General features: G+C 38.2%; 1 protein-coding gene across 1 annotated transcript; it reads right to left on the bottom strand.

The window, feature by feature from the left end:
- Positions 1-204: 204 nt before the first annotated feature.
- LOC131231908 (uncharacterized) lies at positions 205-17738 on the bottom strand. Its single transcript, XM_058228271.1, has 14 exons — positions 17503-17738; positions 15436-15548; positions 15211-15307; positions 14552-14676; positions 13310-13847; positions 11890-12075; positions 10833-11126; positions 8716-8868; positions 7674-7828; positions 4745-4850; positions 3695-4636; positions 3508-3589; positions 1838-2230; positions 205-657 (listed from the first exon to the last, which is right to left on the bottom strand). The coding sequence occupies exons 1-14, from the start codon at positions 17605-17607 to the stop codon at positions 464-466; spliced, it is 3483 nt and encodes a 1160-aa protein (XP_058084254.1). The 5' UTR covers positions 17608-17738; the 3' UTR covers positions 205-463.
- Between the last annotated feature and the right edge of the window lie 2982 nt (positions 17739-20720).

A 20720-nucleotide genomic window follows, 5' to 3' on the forward strand; every position in this document is an offset into this window, starting at 1 on the left:
TTTAATGGCTTTGATCATCTGTGGCTGAGATTCTTTCCTTTGCTGTACTACCACAAATGGTTTATACCACGTTTTAGGGAGACAATGCCCTAAATGCTTCATCAATTCCCCCATATAAAAAAAAACACACTTCCGGTGGATGTACGGAAAGTGATGGACATCACTCAATGTACAGTTTCACCTTCATCAATCAACAATTCAGGAAAAAAAATTAACGGCTCATATTCAGTGATTAGTATAGATAGAAAGTAACTCAAGAGGTGTGGAGTTTATGTGCAATGAACAGATTTTACATTTGATAAGGAAGGATTCTGCTAGCTTGAAACGGGGACGCAATGTCTCTCTTTTGTGGATCATAGCCTTCAACCCTTTGCAAAGGAAATCATGGAAGATTCCAAAACTGTAAGATTTAGGGTAAGGATGGAAGATCAAAAAGGTTGGGAACAAACTCGTCGGTACCATACTAGTTTTCTTGCTTGCTAGTCTTCTTTCCTTTCTTCTGTTTCTGTTTCAGTTGAGTGAGGCCTGCCGCCGTGATCCTCACATTGCCGATAATCGCAGCGACCAATTCTGGGTCTGTACATGCTTTCATAAGTTCCTTTTCCCTATTTGTTGCCTCGGGCATGTGACTGAACAAATTCAATGCAGTTTTTGCAGCTGCACCAAAGAGAATAGACAGAGCGAGTAAACAGGAAGTTTGCACAATTATAATGAAATCGGAAAAAGGAAACTGAGTTTTCAAACTTCTTTTTTCAATATCTATGAATACACATACAGCCTTTTCACCATGCAACTTTAAATACGTGGAATCTGATGCATTAAGACAAGCCATGTAACTTGGACACTGATGCATTTGTCAGTGTCAGAGATGGATATATAGAGCGAGTCATGGTAGCTTTTAAACATGAGATTCATGGACATGTCCATGCAATTAAATAAGTAAATGTTATAGAGAAGGTCTCAGGTCCAACCTGTTGAACCGCAAGTTATGGTCCACCCAGAGGATGACGAATGCAACATCCAACTGGTCCAAAAGGTTGGCCCCATCATGAGGATCACCTTGTGCAAAAATCAGCCACATCCACTCATTGAGTGAATAATGTGTGTATTTTTCTATTTATCAATGGCAAGATATTGTTTCCCATGCAAATAACTTCGAACCCATTAAGTGCATGCCACATCCAACCATTCCAATAGGTGGCCCACCATGTGCATCACTTAGTGAAAAAATCAGCCCCTTCCATTCATCGGGCAGGCCACACCATAGAAAAAAAATATAGCCATTGATAACTATAAAAAATACAAGCATTGTCTGCTCAATGAGAGGATGTGGCTGATTTTTGCAAAATGCGATCCTCATGATGTGGCCAACCTATTGGACGGGTTGGATGTTGCACACGCATGAAAGGTTGAAGGTTATTCGCTGGGAGGACTGTAACTGGTGGTCCAACCAGTTGGACTTAGACTTTCTCTTTAATAGTATATAGCAATTGTTATTTATGAGGGTTCATATAGCAATTATTTACATGTACAAATCCAACAAATAAAAAGTAAACCCACAACCAACTATATTATGCATAAAATTTAAAAATAAATAAATCTGGAAGCTTAAAGATGGCAACAGCTAAGCACAAAAAGTTCTTTCTGATTTGACCCATGTCTAGGAGTGTAACATGCAGACAAGGACAGAGTAACGCATCAGCTCCGTGCAATTTCAAATATGTATCATGTCCTTGTTTGAATGTGTCAAGAAAAATATTGAAATGAGAGACTATAGATCTGCTCTTATTCAGTGTCGCCAGTAAGTAATATCCATGAAAATGGGCACAGAGCATACCTTTTCCTCTTTTAACAGTGCCTGGAGTAATCTTCACCCGGTATTTGTATGTCTGGAGTGCACTATAGGGACCACAGACAGGCACAGCGTACAGTAGAATGTCATTTGGCAGCGGATTCCCAGTCAAATAATCTACATCATTTAACTTTTCCTTCTCTTCTTCGCCTATCTCATGAATATCTTCCTCCTCAAAAGTCATTCTATCCTCATCGCCAGTGGTTTTATCCAAATCTGCATCTCGAAGACCTTCAGGAGCATTCCCATTTACTTGCTTGTTTGCAGCCACCTTACTGTGATCAGCTCCATCTAGATGTTCTGGGCAATCCCGAGAAAGGTGGCCAGCCTTCTTACATTTATAGCATATTTTTGAGGAATCAACCTGGTCTCTCAACTCTGGAAAATACATGTAGATAGCTCAAATATGATTTCCAAGTAATAATTTGTAGCAAAATAAATTTAGAGAAATACTTTGATACTCTGGCAGTGATGGATGAAATGCAGGAAGTTCGGAATTACTAAGAAATTGCATACGTGGCATTTAAGTATTTAAAAATAAACCATCCAAATTATGGGCACCAGTATGGATGTATAATGAACAATATCTTACTCTTACATGGTTATCTAACTATTAGATTGCTGAACATTTGTTAGACGGTTAAAAATGACAAATATCCAATGATCTTGATTCAAAGAACAAGTGTCCACGAATCAGAGGTTGGGGTTGTTTGACCAATCTAATTTTCAGACTGTCACTTAACAACAATGAGTTCCACAATTTAGTTGGTTTAATTTGAGTTTGTATATGTCACATGTACCATCTACGTGCCTGCGTATCAAGCTCCATACACAGCCAGAATATCAAATACCTCCCCATAAATGTTATACAAGAAAAGAAGAAAAATGTGAAAGAGTGATGTGTTTTAGTTGATATACGATGATCATTACGATTCCAAACCATCATATAATTAATAATGAAAAAGCCATAGAAATGTCTAGTGACTTTTGTCCAAATAACCGATTGCTTAGAGGCAAGGTACCACGACTGGTGGTACCATACCATCTTTCTGCCAACATGCCACTTGTGTAGGCATCAGTACCTTGAAAATGGTTGGCCTCACCATGAAGATCACCTGGCTGTTCCACTCATCAGGTGGACCACACCATTAGAATCAATGGACAACTGACGGTCTGACTTAACGTGCAGGTGTAGCACGCATAATGACCTGATCATCCAGAATTTTTAGAAGAGTAATCTTCATGGTGGGCCATACTGTTTTCATGGTGCTAATGTCCTAATGTCCTGCAACAAGCAGCATGTTGGCAGGGAAAGATGGTACGGTAACACAAGTTGTGCTACTATTGCATGTATGTAATCAGTGCTCTAAAACAAGATGTGGCAGTTTAGACATAAAAGCAATGATAATTGAATTCAATGGACTCGTAAACCATCTCTTAAGGTCAGCATGTTCTAACAAATGTCTTTTATACCTATGATACACCTAAGAAGGATTTTAGAAAGCCGAATTATATAAAAATTACTGTACGTATAGTAATGGGATCTCAAGAAGATGCTACACTATATTTACTTATAAGGTACCCAAAAAAAAAAACATCCATAATGATTGTGGCAATGTTCTTATTCTGACTTAGATAGAAGTTGAGTAAATTACCAGTGACCGGTCTGTTCTGTTTACTAGCAGCTGCGTTACTTTCTTGCGACTCTTTTTCATTTTTTAGTGCTTTCCCAGAAGACTGAAAATTTTTAAATGCAATCAGTATCAAGCAGTATAAGCTGTAGATGGATCTTCATATGTTAATCAATCAAAGTTCTATACATTGTAAAGGTATGTTACTCACTGCCAGTAAAGCCATACGAATCTTCCTTTCTTCATCATCTTGATCTGCATATTTTTCCTTAATCTTCTTAAGTTTGCTCTTTTGTCCGCGTGTGATCTTTCCACCTGCTGGCCTTGAGTTCCCAACACTTTCATCTTGCTGAGTACCTGAGTGATTACTGTCATTGCCTTCTTCTTTTTCTTGCACATCAGCTGCATCACTGCTACTTTTCTGACCTTTCTTGAGTTTTCGTCTCTCTGCCTTTGATACATAAGGCTTTTCTCTTACTACAGATTTATTTTCTTCATGCTCATGGTCCTCCACTGAAGTAGCTTGAGGAGCATCAAGCCCATAACTTTTCCCTGACACTTTAACAGACCCGAGCCCAAGGGCCCTGTCCATGAGAACCTCAAGTTCTGATGAGACAGAGGATCCATTTTCTTCAGCCATGTCAGAGGACTTTCCATTATCAATGTCACTTGGTCTGGTTTTGTCTCCACCACTATCTTCTCTAGCTTCAACAGCTTTACAAAGTAACCCACTGTTAGATAAACCAGATACAGATGCGTCATCTGGTTTCAGTTCAGAACGATCTGTTGTCATATCCAAGATGTGACTCGGTTCTTCGACTTCATCTACTGTTTTATCGATTACTTCCTCATCTGACTCAGAGTTAGCTTCTTCATTAACAGATACACTGTCTCCCATATCATGGGGCCCTTCCTCCTCACCTCTCACCCTCCTTTCATTTAAGTGAGATCCCAAGGAGCTCTCGTCCAAGCGAAATAGAATACCAAATCCCATAACAAGAGGGTGTGGAGGAAGGAAGTTCTTTTTCCCACGGATCATGAAACTGCCTGCAGTAAGATATTCTCCTGTGGGAGCTGTTTTACTGACTTGATGAGGATACACCCACCAAGCGCTTGTAACAATCTTTGAGTCCCATGCTTGGCTGTAGCACACCTATAGGGTGAAAGAAATTAGTAAATCACTTCATATTCTGGTAAAGATGTGGTAAACCATAAATATGAATACAAATGTAGACTTTATGAATGTAGCTGAACGACTTACAGTGAAGCATCCTGCTTGGTTTAAAGTAAGAGGAGGTACGGGGTTATCCGGCCTGTGATTCTTGACCACGGTACTAGAAGCTCCATGTAGGTCCGCATGGACATACCTGTTTCAAACTCGAAATCCTTTAGATCGGTCTAAATCAAGATGAACTAAAGCATAAATTTCCATACAATATAAGCATGCCAGCAAAAATCTCAAGTCAAAGAGCCCCTGGATTCTGCCTAACTAAGTAAATAGATAAAATGACCAATAAATAATATACTTATATATGTAGCCAAACCCATTTAGTTGGGAGAAACATTAGATAATGATGATGAAGATGACAACAACGTAGGACATCCATGTCATGTCTGTTCATTTTTCTTCAAATTCAATAGCCTCCACCATGAAATATAGCACGCATACATAGTGGGTTCAATCAATGTAAGTAACATGTATTAGATAATTTCCTGGCTTTACTTGAGACTTATTGTTTTTCATAATTTCAAACTAAATTCCCATACTGGCTCATCATATGACTTGTTTAGGCAACTAAGCTACTTCACTCTATTAATAGTACCAGATACATATGTAGTTCAAGATGCTCAAACCATACCATCAAGTAGTGGTATATAATAGTGTTTTCTTAGTCCTGCTATTTAAAGAGACTTCTCTTGGAGGCAGTAATGCAATATCTTCTTTATGAAGGCATGGGATGCCATGTGATTTTTTTTTAAAAATTTTCTAATCTCTTTATTATGAGCAAAATGCCATACGACTGATTGTCAAGCTCCCCAAATAAGATACGTCTTATACATGAATGAATTAGTTGGTGGTTAGAGGCATTGTTCAATAACACTAGTAGCGATACCAATAACACTGGTAGTATCAGAAATTCAAGGTATCAGCGATGTATCGCTAAGTATCGCCAATGTATTGCCAATATTTTCGACTGTGTAAATTCCAAGTGTCACTTGTATTGCCTAGTGTATCGACGATATTTTGATAATATAGCCAATGTATCAATATTTCCGAAAATCTATTTATTAAAATTTTCCATTTCAAATTTTTTTAATGGGCACATGGTTGTATGCAGTGGTTATATTGTCAATAATAATATTGATAACATTGCAATATTATAGTTATCGCAACATGGGCAATATCGAGACCACAGTCTTTCGTTTCCTTTCCAGTTGTCGACAATTTCTCGGCGAAATATCATGTTGTCAATATTCTGAAATATCAATGGATGTTTGGATGGATGGATGGATCGATAGATGAGATGGATAGGATGGTTGGACCGATTTCTTACAACAACACATGCTTTTAAAGCCCCATTAAATGGAAACTTATCATGTATGCATTCTTTTTGCAATTTTTTTAATTCCTAAATATGCAAATATGTGTATATTAGCATCTCCTGAAGTTTCACTAAAACTTTCCATTGCTTTCCCCATGTTTCCCCAATATTTTCCCGCATTTCTAATTATCGGCGATAATTATCGACAATATCGAAATTGTTTCCGTATCCCCCGACCAGTGAAACTTGTAGAGATAACGATACTTCAAACACTGGTTAGAGGTGTGTAGGCTAAGTAAGAGTGGGAAGCATGTACTAAATAACCCTTATTGAGCAGTTACTGGTGCATTAAATGACAAATAGTTCCTATTATCGACCTGGTCACAAACCAAAAGGTTATTGATATTTGATAAACAGAACTCACCTGATTTGTTGAGATGATAAGGAACACACCAATTCAAACACACATCTAGGGTGCTAAAACACCACAATGACCAACAAAAATGTCCTCGGTTCTATAGCCGTTGATGATGATGATGATGAACAGGGTAAAAGAATATAGCATCAAATAGCTGTCATAATTTATCAATTTCTAACACAAAAGAAGCTTAACAATTCCTGAAGCAGTTCTTATAAGTTATAACTACCAGAAGTAAAGAGTTCCACTGTGTGAAGAAGACAAAAAGACAATTCAAGGTTAGTAATGACTCTCAAGCAAAAGGACATCAGTGAAACTTGATTTCAGGAGGCAACTGCCTTAATTTTCCCCAAATGGGCAGGGAAGGAACAGCACATCGATAGAATGTCTTGCAGAAATGAGGCTGCTGAGACGGATGAGCAGCAAGATGAGGAAGGAACTTGAAATGAACACATTAAGGTTAACTAAGGAGTAGCCTCAATAGGTAATAAGAAGAGGGAAAGTAGATGTATCTGTCAGGCGTGAGGAGGTGTTTTTTTTTTTTTTTTTGAAAGATGAAATTTATTAGGCAACAGTCAAAACAAAAACACAGGGGAAACCAAGAAAGGAAAGGGAAGGAGAAGGCCCAAAAGGATGCGGGTGGAGGTAGTAAGAAGAGAGGAGATGACCTATGATTTAATTGAAGATATGGTCCTTGATAGAGTGGACAGGCTGAAAATGATTCATGCACCCAACCCTAATTAGTTGGGATAGCTGATGATGATGATGATGTTGAACTTGCAGTAGTTACCAGATCAGTACAGAGTTAGGCTGAGTTCCCAACTAGAAGCAGTAATTTGCTGTGGAATAATCTGTTGTTAGAGACAGAACACAAGTGTAATAAAAATATCTTTACCCTTAAAAAAGAACAAAAGTGTAACAGAGAGCGGCTAACATCTGTAAAATATACCTAGATACAGTATCTGCGAGCTACAGGTCACCTGAGACAATCAACTAATAAATAACATAAAACTGCTATGCATAACTTATGCTGATTGATCTGATGCTGGAAATTTTTGGGGTCACAATTTCCATCAAGATATCTTTCAGTTACCATACCACATTTCCAAACTTCACAGTGATTTTTAACCACACTCACCAAATTTTCCAACACAGATCTTGAACAGATACTGTGACCCATGGAAACAAAGAAAGCAGAAACAAAAGGAAAGAATAAGATATGCACTCACAGGTCTCCTTTAGACATATATCTCTTGACTATCATCTCATTTTGTTGAGCATCGCGGCCACTGATTACCAAATAATTTTCACTGCTGATAAACCAATTGAATTTTTCAAACCAGTGAACTTTGCGAATATGTGAGATTGCAGCTACTGTTTTCTCCTGCAAATTACAGCAGATATGAAAAAGTGTTGGTTACCAAATGGGTGGTACCGTACAAATTGGTGTCCACAATTTAAGTAAAACAGCACTTCCCGAAGTCCCAAACAAATTCTTTCTCAACTAAACATTGACAATTTAATTGGATGCTATAATTAAGGAATCCAAACTGTATAAACAAAACTCAAGCATCATACGCTTTCGCATGCAATATATTTAAGCAATTCTTCAATTAGGAGTAAGGACTACCTCTTATTAGTGTTAATATGTTCAATCCACTTCACAATTGGGATTAGCAGTGAGCTTTAATATGTTCAGTTGTTTTCACAATTGGGATTATCTTTTATGCACATAACTCAGACGATCCTACCTGGTATACAGCTTAGATGTCAGCAATAACTGACTCCAGCTGAGTTTTTTAAGTTGCCAAACCCACATCATATAGTGACATAAACCACCCAAGAGTTTCACAGGACCATTGTGCACCACTGTCACCAAAAGATGCAAAATAGTGGGATATCGACAGCTTCACTGCGGAAAAACTACAGGGTGCGACCATGATATCTACTGCAAGGAAACAGGACATGTATACAGCTGCTACAATTTAATTATCAAGAAGGTACAAGGTCTTACACAAGAAGACATAGCGGTGGATCCATCAGAACAGGCAGGTTCATGGACATGGACCATTACCAGAAAATAAAGACTATTATCATGTGCAGAATGTCAGAATGTTTACTTCACTGTTTGAATCTTAAAATCAGAACAAACAGGGAAGGACAGAGCTGTAGCTTGATAAACTAATCTTGTAACTGTATTAGCAGGAATATTATACACGTATAGCCTAAGTTAAAATAAAGAAGAACATTTAACGGAATCTGTCACAACACCTGTGAAAGTTGGAGACGAGTCTTCCTCTCAGCCGCTTTAAAAGCCTTTTCATGTGCTGTAACAGTCTTTTCCTGTTTATTCCCCTGTCGTTTCTTTAGTTCATACCAGCGGCGAGCATTTGCATGTGCAGAAAGTGCCAAATCAACTTCTACCTGAAAGGAAACATAAAAATGTGCTTTGAAATATGGAATATAAGGATACAATCTCCATAAGAATAACTGTTCACAAAATATAAACTCCAACAAGAATAAATGTCCACGATATCTGCCTAAACCCCCAACCCCCAAACACCAAAACCCAAAACACGAAACGCGAAACCCCAGACCCTGAAACCCTAAAACCCAAAACCCCCAAACCCCTAAACCCTCAAAACCCAAACCACAAACCCCCAAACCCTCCCTCCCTCCCTTGGTTATTTCTTGGTTATCATAAATTATGTGAATCCCAACACAATTAAGTCTACTTAAATTCTTATATTCTTGAAAACTAATAAGGAGTTACATTGTGTATCAAAATGAAGTTGCCCTACTAATGAGAACATCAGAGGACCTACTCGGGTATGTCAGAGACGGAGGCGACCACCACATCAGCGCAACTTTCTTTGTGGATAGGAAACGAGTTCCAGATGGGGCTCGCCGGACCATTTTGAAGAACCCAACATGCATTGGACGTGCATCAAAAAGACACCACTTTAGGACGATACATGTGAGCTACTTTGGAGACCATTTTAGTAATAAGATTTTTTATTTCGTGTCAATCCGACCGTTGGATCTTATCGATTAGGCCAGCGGGGTGCCAGATCTTCTAGATCTAAACCCCTTGGACTATGATCTTGCTTCCTTTATGTTTTTTATTATTTTTAGAATTTATTTTATGGTTGAAATTGATAATAAATGTTTTAGTCTTCTTATTTTGGATGATGGGCCATTTCACTTAAGTGACATAGTTGTAATTATTATGAATTTTTAATTACAAAAACACAAGGGAGTGGACGTCCAACCCTAGTTGTGTTATTGAGAAGAAAGAAAAAAGAGAGAAACTCTCTTGCGTGAACGAATTTTCCTCCTTGTGTTTTAGGGTTTGTGAAAAACCCTCCCTTCCAATTGAATTGTGGAAAGATAGAAGCTTGTTTGGTGGTGAATTCCCCAAGGTACATCCTTCCTCTTTCTCTTCTTCAAAAGGAATTGTTCTTCTCGTCTTCTTCTTTCCCCTTCCATTACAACCTTCTAAACCCATTAAAACCCCACTCAATCCCCCATCTTTCTTCTCCTTTACCTAAACACATATGGACCCGCACGCACACACGTATGTTCGTACAGGCAGTCACATGTAAGCCCCCGTTTGGGGTTTTTCCTCATTTGATTTTCCTTCAAAACTCCCTAATCCCTAGATCCTTTGAATCCCTAAAATTCCCATTCTTAAATCTCCGTTTATGAATATAAAACCCTAATGAAAATTTGAATTTTTTATGAAACTTTCCCCAAACCAGAATTTTGCTTACATCTTTGTCTATCCACATAGTTGTTGTGCTACCCACGCTAGATTGGAAGTCCCAACTTCCAAGTGAGCCACTCTTGAATTATTTTATATTTTCGCGCACCGCGTATGTGATAACCAAGGATATTCGTGTTATAAATCTGAATTTCCGAATCTATTATGTGGATATGCTTGATTTTACATGTTAATTGCTGAAATTAATGTGTAATTGATCTCTCATCTTGCATCCTAGGATAGTTTCCATCATCCTACATCACTTGCACATGTATGTGCACTTGAATATGTGCAAGTGCATGTTTGTGTTGTAAATTTATTTTTATTTTTGAAGATTTTTGTTGTAGCAATTCATGTGTACATGTCTATTACTGTATGTTTATATGCATGCATGCAATGCAGATGCATGTGTGTGTACATGAATATATGTACGTACGTACATACGTATGTATATATACATACATACATACATACATATATATTATGCATATGCACAGATGTATGTAGGTTAGTGTACATATGCATGCAGATGCAAAGCAATCATAATAGCACAACAGCTCTAATAAGTAATAATCTAACTGATGGTAAAATAATGTGCATCCAAAATTGCATCTTAAGGTAATACCTTATCAACAGGGCTTGTTTTTTCATCCTCATCCATTTCATCCAGATTGTTGCTCAATAGTAGCATGATGCAGTTTCTTTCAAGATGAAGCTTATCAATAAGCCCAGCTACAGGATTTCCAGCTTTCTTCTCCTCCTTCACCATTCGAGCGAGATCTTCCCAATCCATACCGTTTGCAAGTGCTACTCGAACAGCTAAAATAGCAGCGTCAACATCTTCCAAATTATATTCAATCAGTTCTGCCATTTTCGTGCAACGGTCAACTTCCTTCATCAGTGATTGTACACGATTTTCCTGGATCATAGTACCATGTGCCCTTTTAAAATGTATCAAAGCTAAACGCAGAATAGAAAGCACTTTTTTTAAAGGCAAGAAAAGTGGCAAATTTTTGGAGCACTAATTAACAGGAGAAATGATACCCTTTGGAAGATGTTTCAAATAAATTCCAAAAAGAGAAACATGAAACTTGAGATTGAAAGCAATGCCAACATCAGCTGAGCAGTCGGAAAAAAATTAGAGCAGCAATCATGAATGAGTATCCCTCGCAAACTTATAATATCAGACCTATGTAAATTGACACCAACCATGGGGCAACGAGCACTCAGTCGATCTCAGGGCTTCAACTAAATCAAGGGATATAATTGGAATTTATCAAGTCCTATCCAAGCAATGACATATTACTGTATGCTCACAGGGAATTCTTACTTGACTTGGAATGAATCAGTTGCACTACCATCATGAAGAAAGCTAAGCTTCCCAACCAAAGAGTGGGAATCTAAATGCCAAACTCGTACCAAAACCAAATTGCAAGCATCCACATAGAACATAAGACACTGTTAGGAATGAATTTAGCACAAAGTTATAACAGAATTATTTTTACAGAGATTACATGACGTAACAACCATAAAAGATTAAAATGGCAATGGCAAATTTCAGAGAGGGAGGGAGGGAGGGAGAGAGAGAGAGTCATATTTAAAAGCATGGATCATCCCAATCTGCTTGAAAATGGGCAGGGACATGCATGTTTCACAATACAATACAATGATGGAATCTGAACCTGATCCAAGCGGATTTTGCTAAGTTTCTGCATAGCAGATCCTTCTTTTGCTTTCTGCTGCTGTTCTGCCCTTTGGCTCTCAATTTTACTGTAAAACTCATCTAACGCTGCATCAAATGTCTCCAGTTTCATAAACTCCCTTGACTTGAACTGATTCAATAAAAGGGGACAGAATTCATCGTAGATCTGCACATGCAAACCAAGATATGGAATGAGAAAACATAAACCAAGTCAAGATAGCATTTTGTGTTGCATTCAAAATAATGGGGACCTGATGGACACGCAGAAGGGAAAAAAAATGCCATTGTTGGATTTTTATAAGGCTGCAGCAAGGAGACTCAACACATTATGTCCACTAACATTCTTTGCAACAGTCTGATAGAATCCCAGTGGCAAAAACAAAATGGCAGGTGGTTGTCAGCAGACAGTGGATCAATTGGATAGCATTTCCTTTTTTGAAATGCTTATTGATTATTAGTAACGGAAAGAGAGAGAATCAAAGAACAATGCAGACATGTAGTGATACATAGCACTCCTTGTAGCAGAACTTCCAAAGCCAATCTCTACAAAGATCCTCCCAATTAAATCCTGCAAACTCTTTGCGCGCTGAAGCCCATGAAAGAGCTCTCCCTTCAGCTTTTTCCATCACTCTCACACACTCAGATTTATCATGGAACATTCTATTATTGACCACACCACTACCAAGAAATGGGGACTCAACAAGCTGCCGCCAACACCACCTCCCCCCCCCCCCAAAAAAAAAAAAAACCCCCAACCTTCCATGCTCCCATAAGGCCATCAACCAATATAGTCATACTCCACGCACTCCAAACAGATTTAAGAATCACATCCAAACCTCGTCCGGAAAGGACAATGCATGAAGAGGTGATTCACCTAATCAGTATCTCTTAAGTACATAATGGACCCGTCTATTACAACTTTTTGTTGACTCCGGAGATGAATAGTAGATGACAACATGATACCCAAACAGTAGATCAGAATTGTTTTGAAAGAGCTAAGCTATGCAAAACCCTTTGCACCACTATTGCAAGTATTGGCCTGAACCTGGTACAGGAATTCTACAGATGCAAAACAGTGGCTAGCGATGCAAGAACTAAACAGTGGCTAGTGATGCAAGAACACAAGGTGTATGCAGAAAGAATGGATTTCATAAGTTCAGCAAGGTAGCCAAACCTGAGAAAGTAACAGGATTGATGTCAATGAACAGAAACAAAGCAAGGCCAGGTGGAAAATAGTTAATGAGTTACAAAACATCGTTTCCTACTATTACATTAGTTGAGAAGCCAACAAATATATACAAGCGGAAAATAAGGTTTGATGGAAAAGCTATCTCAACATTTCATGCCAGATGAGTATCACTTAAGTAACTACGGGTACAATACAAAAACTATTGAGTAACCTTATCTGAATTTCCTTCTTGACATGGTACCATTCCCTTCTTCCCAGCAGCTCCGTTCTGCATTAGAATGTATCCTTCAGGAACTTTGTCACCCGATATGATATCTGCAAGCCAGTCCTCAAACTTGGCAACAGCTTGTGCCAAAAGCTGTATTGCTGCATCATCGATTTTTGTATCACCTCCAACTTTCATGGTTGGTATCAGCCCAACGTCCAATATAATATGCTCAGAAAGTGCCGGTCCATAACCCAATGCTTCCCCTAGAATGACTTTTAATGTGGATTTCTTTGTCTGCTCGCCATCATTAGTTTTTTTATTTGAATTGGACAACTTGCCCTTTTTGCTGCCACCTTGCTCTTGAGATGCATCAAAAACTTTTCCCCTGCCTTCTTCAGCATCTAATACGTCTTTCCTATCAGATGCGTTAGAACAAGTAAGCGCTGTTTGTAACTTAGTAATGCTAGTCCTCTCAAAAACACGACAAGCTTCAACTGGATACCGATGGCGTGACATAATTGCCAACCCTTTATCGTCATCCCTATGGTTAACAAGTTCACATTAGAGAACGATAACTTAGTGGTGATAAGCTAGAGTGAAATTATATCATCTACGTCAAACTCAGTAAAGAACATAATAGCCCAATCTTCAAAGACACCATTGTACCCATGTAACAATGATATCACAGAAGTCAAGCACAAATAAACAAAATATCTTACTAGCTTTTACAACAAGAATGACATGAAGGAATAAACATCAAAGCTTGAGACCTGAGCTCTCTTGTGCTTCCAAGAATGATATTATATAAGCAAAGGCATGTGAGGGTTGTTCAGGCTTCAGGGAAACATTGCAAGTAGCGTAGGTATGATATGGGAAACATGTATATAAAAGAAGCATGATAAGAAACGAAGGGTATCGGAATAGGGGCAGGTATTATGTTTGAGGTTGACCCAAAACATTGCTACAAGGGTTAATAGATGGTCCATACAGGTTTGGTCTGCTTTAAAAATTATACATGCATTTTATAAGGAAAAAAAAAAAACCTGCTACAGCACAGTTGTTTAAATGGGATTCAAGCAGCTAATGAAAATGGTTTCAACCATCATGTAGAAGTTCTCATTTTTTTTGTCACTACCATCATGTAAAGAGATTTCATTACTATTTCCAGATATTAGTGCAACTAGAGTATGTACTTTACAACTTTACAATCAGACATGAATATCAAGCACGATGTGAATCACAAACCTGTGTGATCGGAGAAGTGTCATGACAACAAATTCAGAATCTGTGAGAAGTATGTTTCCTTGGGCATACAACTCCAGGATAATATAATGAGCATTATCACCCAGTCCAAACTGAAAAAGAATAATCTGGAAAGAATTTAAAAAGCAAATGAGTCAAAAGTTTAATCACAATGAGACAAGGTAAAAGAAGTCAGCAGTAAGCCGAAGAATTGGACAAAAGCAATTAATTTCTTCCCACAGAGAAAATACACTTAGGCTACTTTTGGATGCGCAAGTGAATTGAATTGCAAACATTCAGCTTAGTCAATAGGAAATGACAAAAATTAATGATGTTTCTACCTATCAAATTGGAGTTATATTCCTTTCTATTCCAACTTAAAAGTAACATAATTGCAATTGAAGCAAAAACCCATGATATGAATGTGAAGAAAGGAATTCAAAGTTCAGTTATGTCAACTTTATTGGGCTCATCATCATCATCATATAAGTCTTATCCCAATTAATTGGGGTCGGCATGTCAACTTTATTGGGCAAGTAATTGCAATTCAATTCAACGGAGCATCCAGCATAGCAAGTTTTTTTAATGATTTTGTAGCCACAATCAGTTATTTCAACACCGCAAACATCTAGGAAGAACAAAAGAAATTCCACGGGCTGTACACGATCATATCCGAGTTGCCGCACGTCTTCGAGCCTTCTTGTGCGTATGTGCTTCCTTAGTTTAAGAGTAAATCCAGAAGGAGTTGTGCTCTTGTCCCTAAAAATAGCAAAATTATAAATTTCTTGAAGTCAAAACAAATATAGCACAGTAGAAGGAGCCTCATAGTCAGAAATAGGCACTTCCATGAAGAAAAACTATATGCCAAAGATATATCTGAGCCCCACCGAGCATATGCAGTCGTGTGCAATCTTACACCACTTTCCATCAACAACAAAACCTTTTCGCTCTCTCCAGATTCAGTAACTCCGCTGCTGTTCATGAGCTTGAATAGGTAGGTCTGTAGATAAAGAAATGCCAACAGGAAAGTAGACAATGTTAATGTAGTCCACAAGACTTTCAAATTAATCAGATGGAATTCAGGTTCACAAACAGTAGTTGGAATGTGGTAAAACCAAAATTTCAGTACCCCATCGCTCAACAGCATCAACTTTGAGAAGAAAATGCGGAAATTTTGAAAAAATATTTTTAAAGAAAATATCAGATGTAGCATTCATAGATAAGAGACGGAACATGTTACATCCAAAAGCCCAATACCAGTCCAGTCAACATTGATGTAGGCCAATTTAAAGATTTATAGCTCTTTTCTTCCAAGGCTGCTGCATTTGGATGTCCCCAAAAAGGTTGGACGGGTGGGGTGCCTCCTCGCCGAAATTAATATCCAAAGCATTTCAGGTCTAATGTGAAATGTCTGGGACATTGATTTGTGGTGGAAAAATGAGATCCTGCATACTGTCTGGTTCCCAAAATCCCTGCCACCCAACTACATAGATGAATAGAGAACCATCCATTCCACCAGAATTTGGATGAGGTATACGTCCAAATGCACCATGAAGAAAGAGGAAGGTATCCATTATGAGAGCAGAACTTGCAAAGGAACAGAGAACCAAACAAACTACCAGTTCCTACTATTTTTATTTTATTATTTTTTTATTTTTTTATTATTTTTGGAAAGCAATGCAAGTTTTATTAAAAGAGCACCGAGATGGTGCACCAAAACAACCCACTCAAGCAAACAGAAGATTACGATCCTTATATTCCTACAAGAAGCCCACTCTACCAAACAAAACTTAGCCCTACAAATAACTTGAGGTGCAAAGTTGCTGATATTATTAAAACATCTTCCACTTCTCTCCCCCCATATTGTCCAAATTATGGCCAACATCGCCAGTCTCCACTCAGCCCCCTCCTTCCTGAGGTTCACTCCGTGCCAGTCCCTAAGCAGACTCGCCGTTGTGTCCAACGTCGCCCAAGACACACATAGTGAGCTGAAAAGGCTAGACCGCACGGTGTGCATGAATGAGCAAAGAATAAACAGGTGGTCCACAGAATCAACGTCTCCCATACAGTTCCTTTTTCCCAACAATGAAATCTCAAGCATGCCCTTTGAGGCAAGAAGAACAGCTCGGGAATGCACTACATGGGCTTTGAGCAATTGGCATATCAAGAAACAAATAAATAAATAAAATTAGTTACAGCCATACATGGATAGTGACATGATACTACAATTTGGATGTGTCCCGGATAAATCAGCGAAAGGGATTGCTTTTCCACCTGAATTAATCTAACCTGAAATGTTCCAGTTATTCATTTGAGGCAGATAAGGTGGAAAAGTGGTAGTCCACACAACAATGACCCATTTCATAAGCTGCCACAGCCGCATGACAGAATTGATAACCATCTGCTACACTAAAATATTCATCGCACTTGCAAATTGGGGTACACCCAAATGGACCATACATTGTTTGCGCTGAAAAACTACATAATTCGGTTTTCTCAAATAAGGGGATATTATATTGGATAAGTTTCTCTATTACAAGAATTTCTCAGAAATGAAAATCAACTCTAATAACTTGAATAGATGAAGGGTGGGCCACACAACGAATTGCCCAGTGCAAGTATCAGGTTGGTCCATTCATCAGGTAGGCTGCGTGCGTATTCAAAACCTACATAGTTTCCGGCAGTGTGGCATGCCTGACTAGTGTACTAGCCTGATTTTTGTGTCTAGTGATCTTTATGGCATGACCCGCCTTCTGGGTGGCTCTGATTCTTCGGAAAAAAATCGTATATACTCAAATTGAAGGATTCCAACAGAAGCATCAAACAGTCAATTGAATAAAGAAAAAAAAGCAGAAACGAATTCCTGATCGAACAAAGAAGTGGGCGTATTTGAGCTCGTTGGATCTAGGGTTTTAGTTATTGGAATTGAACTGAAGAATCGATGTGGGACCCACCTTGGGGGAGAGATCGTAGACGTTGGCACATCGCATTCCGATCAGACTCCGCAGGCACTTCACCTCAGCGGCCACGTCGGCCGTGTTCATGCGAACTTTCACCATCTTTCTTCTCTATCTTCTCCTCTTCTGAAAACCCCCAACGAGAGAGAGGCAGAGAGAGCGAGAGGTGTTTCAGCTTCTGCGAGATAGCAACCGAGATGCCTGAGCTTTCTTGTTCTAGGAAGAGACTTTCAAACAGACAGCACGAGTTGCGTGTAACCCCTGATGCACCGAGCCCGTGTAACCCGGACGCGGTTTGGCTAGTGTCGCTGCCAGTAGCCCGGTGGCTGGTGGTCGATTCTCTGTTGGCCCCAGTATAAATTATGTCTTTTATCCATGCCGTCCATCCATTTTAAAATATCATTTTAGGGCTTTATACCAAAAATTAGGAGTATATAAATCTCAGGTGGACCACACTACAGGAAAACAGTAGTGATTGAATACCCACCATTAAAATCCTCCTAAGGCCCACTGTCCTTTTTATTTGACATCAGATTGATTAGGTCATGCATAACTATATGAAGGGAAAATTCATATATCAACTTGATCCCAAACTTTTGTGGTCTCCAGAAGTTTTTAATGATGGACGTTCAATCAACACTGTTTCTGTGTTGTATTCCACTTGATACTGGGATATACTTCATTTTTTTGACTCATGCCATGAAATAATCTAGAGAAATAGATGAAGTTTTTGATGATGGACGTTCAATCAACACTCCTGTGATGTATTGTATTCTACTTGATACTGGGATATACTTCATTTTCGGACTCAAGCCATGAAATGATATAAAAAAATAGATAAACAGCATGATAAAACACATACATCATGGTGGGGCTCACAAAGCACCGACCACTAGCCATTGGCTAGTGGCAGGGTCACTAGCCAATCCGCTCTCATGTAACCGAGTGTGGGGCCCACCGAGATGTACGTCTATAAGTTCATCCAGATCATTTTAGCATGCGAGCCCAGCAATGAGATTGATCCAATACTCAAATGGGCGACACCAAGACACGGTGGGGATTAAACGCCCACCATTAGAACCCAACTGGGGCCCAGGATTCCTGGGAGCAAGATATTCGTTTTTGATTGAATTGGCTACGATACTCAGAAAAGGTCTCCATGGCATGGAATGGTTTGGCTCACTTCCATGTTGGATCACTCCCTCTCTCTCTTTTTTCTTTTTTCTTTTTTCTTTCTTTTTGTCATTGTTGTAAAATGAGCTGATCAAACTGATGAAGGCAGTAGATTTAATGTAAACATCTTGTAGACCTTAAGAGAGGGCTCATGAAGGGACAAGATTGTACAGCCCACCACCACTAAGTTAATAGCCCAAAATTGAACAATCCTGACCATTGTTTCTCGAACACTTGATTAAAAATAAGATCATGGGATTTTTTTACTTTTAAGTGAAATTAGGATTATTGAATTTATTTACTTTTAGGTATTGCTTGGAAAGCTTGTATCCAATTACAAAAGTAATTAGTAGAAAGTGGACAATCATTGCCTACTTGTAACTGTGTAGTGACTACAATAATTACATTATGTCATTGCTTGTTTTACAATTAATATAGGACTACGTGTATTTATTTTACTTCTATTGGACACTCACTTTTTGTATTGTAACTTTGATATCAAAATACACAAAAAAAAAAAGATAATGATGACTCATTTACTTTGAATTACATTATAATACAGAAAACCTAACCCACCCTTAGCTATCTAATAATTGTGCTAGTTTGATAATAAAATTTTTTTAAAAAAATAAGTACTTTATTTTGATTTCACTATACAACTATATATAGCCATAATTTGGACAGTTTAACCTAGCTACTTGTATGCCTCATGAGCAATTTACGAGTGCATGTGTATCATCCATCACACGCTCCCTGCATATCAAAGGTCTCTCTCTCACGCTTAGGCTGGTGGAATGGACAATACACCTGCATGTGGATTTTGGATTCACGACGATATGTGCATGATATATAATTATTCCATTACATGTGTTGTATGGTACCGTCTTCTTATGGCCCAAACAGATTCATTGATTGATTGATCAAGTTGCATTTATTTCATAAATAGAACCATTGGATATTGTTAATCTCATGTACAAACACTATGCTTTTAAACCAAAGTATGGATGAAAGTGACTATACTCATTTTTGGCATCTTAACGTAGAACAATAAAAAGCTGCCACTTATCGATGTTATGGGTTTATTACTCACGGAAATTATACTCGCGCCTGAAGGTATATTTGCCTGATATTATTTTGACGATACACATTTTGTCATTAGTATAATAGCATGTACCCTTAAACATAATTTTTGGAGAATGAAATGTTACATGCCACGTGGCCATGATCAGTAAGTCAGTTAATGAGGCAGTGTGCCTGATACGTTTATAAAGACCCGCTTAGGTAAAGAATCCTATCACGAATATAGTTTATGATTCACTTGATGAGGCCGTTTCTTACAATCATTATAGAATGTAAAATGGAAGATCATACCAAATACGTTCAAAAACTTTGTTACGGTTACGAAGATTCTAGATATTCCAATATTGAAGTAATATTCAAGGAAAATCTGCTTGCAAATTAAATCCTAAATTAGCATGTAACGAACGCAGTGTGAATCGAGGCTTGGCTATATATCGGTTGGAATTAAGAGAATATGAGAGCTCAATAGCTCATCTAACCTCTCCCGCACCATGATCAGAATGGAGTGAGAGTTTAAGGTCATGCGGGAAGTGATTTGATCGGGTCATTCAAGTGCATAAATGTCCATGATTATTTTGAGGTCCGAGATTAATGATAGAGGTTCCCATGATCGATTTAATTTCAGACGCAACATCAACAGACTATATACATGTAAATTTGAAAGTCACACGATCTTGGATGCACACAGAGGCTTTTATATTCAAAATTTATGCAGTGAAAGAAAATGATCTTGAACGGATAAGGAAACCCAACGAGTGTTTAGTCATCTCAATGACTTATAAAAAAGGAGTGCACAAATATAAGCTTGAGGTCCATGCTAAAAACATTTTGTCTATATTTAACATATACCTTTGTTTATCATAATATAAATCTCTACTATCTAGTGTCATTGATACCGTATGATTAGATTAAATATATATAACCCTATGTTGTTGGATTCCAATCAACTGAATTCTTACTTG

The sequence above is a fragment of the Magnolia sinica genome, chromosome 17 (genome assembly GCF_029962835.1).
Source record: "Magnolia sinica isolate HGM2019 chromosome 17, MsV1, whole genome shotgun sequence".
Classification (NCBI taxonomy): Eukaryota; Viridiplantae; Streptophyta; class Magnoliopsida; order Magnoliales; family Magnoliaceae; genus Magnolia; species Magnolia sinica.